Source organism: Ooceraea biroi, chromosome 2 (genome assembly GCF_003672135.1).
Source record: "Ooceraea biroi isolate clonal line C1 chromosome 2, Obir_v5.4, whole genome shotgun sequence".
Lineage (NCBI taxonomy): Eukaryota > Metazoa > Arthropoda > Insecta > Hymenoptera > Formicidae > Ooceraea > Ooceraea biroi.
Genome location: NC_039507.1, coordinates 18,939,771 through 18,946,983, shown reverse-complemented (window position 1 = coordinate 18,946,983; position 7,213 = coordinate 18,939,771). Strand labels below are relative to the sequence as shown.

At 39.6% G+C, this 7,213-nt stretch overlaps 1 protein-coding gene across 1 annotated transcript; it reads left to right on the top strand.

Moving 5' to 3' along the window:
* The first annotated feature begins 2,493 nt into the window (after positions 1 to 2,493).
* LOC105276340 lies at positions 2,494 to 6,917 on the top strand. The gene is made up of 3 exons (XM_026967999.1): positions 2,494 to 4,522; positions 4,885 to 6,698; positions 6,900 to 6,917. Exons 2-3 carry the CDS (start codon positions 5,385 to 5,387, stop codon positions 6,915 to 6,917), a joined length of 1,332 nt encoding a protein of 443 aa, XP_026823800.1. The 5' UTR covers positions 2,494 to 4,522; positions 4,885 to 5,384.
* The last annotated feature ends 296 nt before the right edge of the window (positions 6,918 to 7,213 follow it).

The window sequence follows — 7,213 nt, the reverse complement described above, 5'->3', positions numbered from 1 at the left end:
GCAACAATGCCAGCAAGGCCGTTTCCTAATATATACTGTGCACAATCACGGTATGTCCGCTCTCTTTTTCTCCGACAGAACAACAGACAGTTGTCGGACGGATCCGGACAGGCATTGTAAAACGTGATTAATCGAGTGGCTACGTGTTTCTCACTGGGTCGATAAACCTTTTCCCCGCTACGACGTGAAACCAAAACACCTGGTAGAATATGAGAGACCTTATTATCTAATTATTTATTACCCGCTCTCCGAAGGAACTCGTTTTCCAACGCGAACTTTCCATTTCGCTTCCAGTGGCAATGACACGTCACGTGTTCCGTTAAGCCGGTTCAGCAATCGAAATCAGCAATCGAAAAACGGGTATAATCTAGTTAAATATTAATTTCAACATTAGTGACCCATATACGCGCAGAATCTTCCGGCTGTAACGGAACAACGTGGCGAGAACCTTTCTGCAATATTAGCCGAAAATTTCTCTGCCGAATGCAGAAACATACAAACCTGCCACACGTTTTCCCCTTCGTCAAGAAATGGAACGAAAACCGACGTACTCGTGACACTGGCATTTGAACTGCCAGTTTCAACTCCGGCTTCCGATAAAAAAAAAGACACGCGAGAGAGTGGTGTTAAAGAAGAAACCAAGTATCAAACGCGAAGGCAATCGATACGAGACGAGACGACGTAGCGAGCGCAGAATTTCATCGCGACGCCGATTTCAGGCCGGAATAAACCGCGCGTCGTCCGGGAGGGATCTGTGCGAGCCGCGCTATACAACGTTCATGGGATATCCGCGGCGTCTGAAAATCCCGTCCCGAGGCAGCCGAATCTAAATTCCACGCGCGAAACCCTTCGCTTTGCACGGTCGAGTGCGACTTGCCAGCCTTTCCCGCCAGGAAAGGGACCGGAGCGTCGCGGGAACCGAGAAGCGACGCGTACCCTGAATGGCGCGCTACGACTTTCAATGCCCGTCCACCACGTGTCTACGTGCCACACGTGCCGAAGCCACCCCCCTTTCGTCACGCGTTCGCGTTGCTTTATTATCCGCATGTACGGCGAACGTGTTTCACGCGATAAATTCACTGGATGCGCTTCTCAGCCATCGAGGGAACTTGCGAATATCTCGACAAATGTCTCCGATTTCTGGAGAAGAGCGTGTCTGCGATTGATTGAACAAAGAAGCATTGCGTCCAACAAATTCATCATACGAATAAATATTGAATATCAGCTATGTTTTACCGCGTTCTTTTTAGGCCATCAGCCTTTTCGTGTCTCAACAGATTCACATTCGACCACGTAAATGTTGAACTTGTAATATTAAAATGTAATCTCGCGGATCCCTATCAATATGTTAATAAAATTCGAGTATTCGGCCATCGTTGGATTCACAATGAATTGTTGAACACGACAAATATTATCCATAAGCCCATAATCCATGTCGAGTATATTACAAGCCTTTATCTTTTTACACAAAAAGGAATGGATATTTATCCCACGTGCCGTAAAATGACCGTTTCACGTGTTCCCAAGATTAATTTGCCATCGCGCTACATTTCAACTTATTCTTTCAGGCAAGCGTATCGTTTTACTTTCATCAAATATTTGACTCTCCGCACGTGCAAGCAAAATAGGTTTAATCTCTTATAGCAGGCCTTCAAACGCGCGTAACAATAATTCCACTTTTCGGCGTCACGTGGTTACATCATTTACATAGAAAAAAACCGGAACCAGATTGCGCAACCAAAACCTTCCGCGATCTGCCGACGGCCGAGAATTCGATTGCACAGATTCGAGCGATCACGATTAATTTTTCCGATTCTCACGCAATTTAATTTGTTAAAGAAGGGTCAATCACCGCAATATAACGATACCCCATAGTCACACGAGCACGAACGCACGGATCGAGCGCGGCGCGCGTACTGAACGACTGGACACGAAAAAGTGCCTCCGCTTCCGCCCTTGTTCCCTTGTCCGCCTGGCCACCCGAGGCCGCTAGCGGTGTTCTGCTCTTTCGTCCGATTCGATGGAAACAACGAACGTACTGGCACTGACGAACGTACGGCCTTTCCGCACGTTTCCTCTTCGCCCCTGTCGCTCTATCTCACCGACTGTTCTCTCGCTCTCGCTCGCCCTGACTTTCTCTATCTCCCTTTCCGAGCGCGTCCGTCTGCCGCTCCGACCCGGTCGCTCGTACCTCGCCGTCCGTCCGTCCGTCCGGGCCGTCCGCCGCCCCTTCGTTCCCTCCTCGTCCACCTGCGAGCGCGACTTTCGGCCGCCGTCGACCGGCCGAGACTGACGACGGGGTGACCGGCGCGTTCCGTGCGGGGGTGCTTGCTCGCCGCGCGCGACCGCGTCCCCTTTTCGAGCCTCCACCCCACCGCCGGCGTCCCGACGCTGCGGCGCGAACGCGGACGTCGCGAGAAGGGCTGCGCCGCGCGATGCCGCGATCTTTTTAGGCTCCGACTTAGGGACCACCCCCTTGCCGGCCGATACGCCGATAACTCCGGGGCGAGGTGGTAGTTTTGGAAGAGGCACATTCTTTGCGCGCAGTGCTCGGCGATTCCCGCGGCGCGCTAATTGAGACATGTAGTTTGAAAGGGAACCCTCGTATCGACTAGAACGCAGATCCTGAGTCACTTCGACAGTCAGCCGCAGAAATATCGCGAGAACTACAAAGTCCGACAAAGTACACCCTAAACTTTGAGAGATATTAGATATCTGTTTAGTCGAATTAGTCATTTTTTCTGATTTAATGTTTTTTATTTCTCCGCTGATCGCGCGCCTACATTTAGTGGATTTGAAACCCGGCTAGAATTATTCAGAAAAATACAGAGCCGGTAACATGTGGCTCCAGCGTGACACGAGCGAGATGCGTCCGACATAACGCAATCACTTTTTAAATTTCCGCTCACAGCGCAGCGTCACAAGTGGCTTCTTTTCAATGATTGATCGCGATCGCACATGATGACAGTCCGGACAGTAGAAAAATTCATCGTGAAACTTCAACGGGCAATAGGAAATCGAGCAATTCGGGTCGGGAAAACTGGAACGTGCGCGTTCCGCCCACACCTATCGCCGGTCGATACTAACACGTCGCTTAGACTACTACTGGCATAATCAATACGGACTGATATATCTAGAATGAGAGTGAAAGAGCGCTCGTAGGAAGCAGAGGAGTCGTAAAGCCGGGACGAACATCGGCCTTAAATTGTCGCCGGCGAACAGTGAGATAGCCAGCTCGAATGGCCGTCATAAAACGAGCGGTTTCCTGCGCGAGAGAATTGTTATCCGCGAGGAAATTTCGCGCTTTCTGTTGCGTATGTGACCATATAAAGCAAATGTGGTTACGAATCGCGTAAAGCAGAAGTAAAGGATGACAAGATACTGCACACATTCGTGAAATGTCAGACAAATGTCCGATTTAATTCGAATGAATAGATTTTTTTATGACTTTGTGCCGGCTTAAAGAAGGTTTCGCGGGAAGCATTATTTATCTCGTATCTCTATAAAATTCAACACACACACGTACACACAGTCAACGTTTTCATAATAGGATCACAAACTGGAATTTTCAGAAGCAGTATCCACTCGGGGGATTGAATGCGATTATAATATTATCATATTATTTTATTCTTTAATTCGATTTTTAAGTAAATTATTATGTACATTTTTATGTAAATTATTCCCAGTGAAAAGGAATTGTGCAAGACGGGAGGGAGATGACGATGACGAAAAAGCGTAAAATGTTCTATACGTTGCTGTTGATTGTCACAGTGTTTCCTCTCTCTGATTTGATGAGTATTTGCTAAAATCTGGAAAATTTTGAAAATCTAGTGACAAATCTAATAATTTCACAAAGTTACTCTCACCTCCCCGTATCTTGCCGTCACCCTGCACAATTCCTTTTCACTGGATGTATTTTGTAACAGCAGATCCACCTAAAAGGGTCAAAAAAATCGATTTTATATATATTTTTTTTCAAAGTGTGATATCTTAAGAATATTTTTGTGCAGTTATAAGTCGATCTGGCTAGTAATACAAAAGTTACACGTAAGTATATTCGAGTCCGTTCGTGCGCGCTAGGGTCATTTCGGTTTTCACAGGTGTAAAAGGAAAGATCCCTCTGGTTAGGGTTCTTTCCCCTCCCTTTTCTATTTATTATATACCAATACCAAGCATCAGACCTGCTTGGAAAACACAAACAGTTGGTTCCACAGCAGTTCTTGTCCGGACGAGCAATCGAAAGAATCGAATAGTACAGCAAAATAATACGACAGAAATGGATCGCAGGAAATGATCTAGAGATCTCCGAACATCTGAAAATATTCGAAAATCAAGAGCAAAAAAACGTCCACCGCCTAGGAATCGGCATTCAGATGGAACAGAAAGAGAAGAGCTATAGCACGTCTGCGCTAAGCAGTACGAGAGAGGAGAGAATACGTCGTCGCCAAGAACAGAGGGACTTTCTAGAAACATCTACTTCGGCAGAGAGTTTACTATATAGTCCTGGAGTAGATGATTCAGTGTAAATATAAAATTTGTTATCTTTTCGTTGTGTAAACCTAACATAAAACTTTAAACGCGTTTTTCTCAAAACGAGGTTTTCAAAACGCGTGACCACTATATCTTGAAAATGGTTCGACCGATCGGCTCGCAGTTTTACACACTTTTTCTAGACACTAAAAACTAGTCCTTGACGTAGGATTTTTTTCCGATGCTTAGTTTATTTTCTGTAGCCAAAACTGTGCGACATTTTTGGTCAAAAAATCGTTATGTCAACTTTGACCGGCTGCTATTTTGTTCAAACACAATATTTCGAAAAACGGCTACGTCAAGGACTAGATTTATGTTTTAACTTTATAACCCTTAAGGTGATTTTGCTTTCAGATGATTCCTGTGGTCACCGCAAACGCCGTTTTTAAAATTAGGAGTTAGGAGCTGTAGCGTAGCGCCACCATTTTGAACTTTTTAACAATAAAACTAAAATTTTTTAATAGAGAAAACTGTAATCTGTATATTACAAATGTTAAGTTAAAAATAAAAATGATGCTGCAAATGTTAATAAAGTCGTTAGAAAAGTTCGATACAGACTACAAACGATTTAAATACTTTTTAATGCATGAAAACTTTATTCAACTACTTGAATATATTATTGGAACTACTACCGATGAATGTAGAAAAAATAATGAAGTTTCTATGACATTAAAAAATCGTACAGCAACTTATATTTCTGTGGAAAAAACTTTACAAAGATTGTTAGAAATTCCAAACGTATTTGATGAAATTCTACAATATCAAAATAAAAGTTTACCCAATGATCCTTGATTACTATACTTCACGGTAAATTGTGGAAAAATATTGTCTCAAAATATTTAAATAAAATAGTTATGCCTTTAATTTTGTATTTTGATGACTTTGAGACGTGCAATCCACTTGGAAGTCACGCAGGCATATATAAATTAGGTGCAATATATTTTACAATTGCTTCGGTACCTCCAAAATATGCCAGTCGCATAGAAAATATTTTTCTTGCAATGTTGTTTCACAGTCAAGATCGTACACAATTTGGAAATCGATCAGTTTTTAACACTTTACTTCAAGAACTAAAACAGTTGGAAACTAAAGGATTATCTATTGAATTAAATGGCACAACATTAAAAGTGTTTTTTGTAGTAGTGCTTATTATTGGAGGTAATTTAGGAATTCATTCTATTTTTGGTTACCCCGAAAGTTTTTTAGCAAATTACTGTTGCCGATTTTGTACTGAAAATAAAGATGATATTAAGAAACAAATTAATTTAAAAGTAAACCCTATCAGACAACTAACAGATTATAAAAATCATGTCGAAAATAAAAAGGTTGGAATAAAAGAAGAATGTATATGGAATGACCTTGATCACTTTCATGTTTATGTTACTATGAACTGTGATATTATGCACGATTTATTTGAAGGTGTTTATCGTTATGATATGGCTTTAATTATACAGCATTTTATAGAAAATAAATATTTTTCTTTCACAACATTAAACTCTCGAATTAAATATTTTCCTTATAATAATTTTGAACAAAATAAACCACCTTTAGTAACAAAAGAACATTTAGCAAATGGCTGTATTATCGTCTCAGCATCAGAAATGCTATGTTTAGTAAGAAATTTGAACATAATAATTGGTGATCTAATTTCAGAAGAAAATAAAGTTTGGCAATTTTATTTAGTTCTTAAAGAAATAAATGATATAGTTACGTTAACACAGATATCAAGTAATACATTACAATATTTAAAATATTTAATAAGTGAGCATCATGACATGTATCTTTCCTTATTTAATTCATATCTTAAACCTAAGCATCATTTTTTACTACATTACCCGGACATAATAACACAAATTGGACCACTCATGCATGTATCTTGCATGCGTTTTGAAGCGAAACATAAAGAACTCAAAAAGAATGCAACTAATGTACAAAGTAGAAGAAATTTACCATTAACATTAGCTAAAAAGAATCAATTGAATTTTCTTCATAGATGTATGTCGAAAGTAGGTTTATCAGACAAAATAAAAGTTGGAAAAATATTAAATATAAGTGCGAAGGATACTATACTTGATATACCCAATGTACTTAATTTGCCTTATAATTTACATAATTATTATGAAATATCTTGGTTTGAAAAAAACGGTATAAGATTCAATAAATTTAATGTTATATTTATCGACAATGAAGAAAATGTATTAAATGTTCCTGTATTCTTTAAAATTATTAAAATTTTTATCATTCTGAAAATAAATTTGAATGTATTGTTTTATGTGAAGAATTGATAACTGTTCAGTATAGTTCATACTGCAAAGCTTATGTTGTACAAGTCTCAAATAATCATACTTTTTTTTCTTTGTCTGAAATAGAGACCTGTCTTCCATTAAATGCTCATGTTTTACAAGACGATAAAATACATATAAATGAATAGTAAAATAATTTTATTTATATTTTTAAACTTTAAAGTAATTTTTTCCACAAAATAACTATATCAATATTTTGTAGTGGTCAATACTTTAAAGTATTAATTTGTAAGAGTAGTATTTAAGTATTAAAGTATGTAATGTTTCATGATGTATGAAAGTATGTATGTTTCATGATGTTTTCCTATGAATAAAAAAATATTTTATATTTTCAACTATAAAGTATGATTAAAATTAATGTAACGTTTAATTTTTGAAGG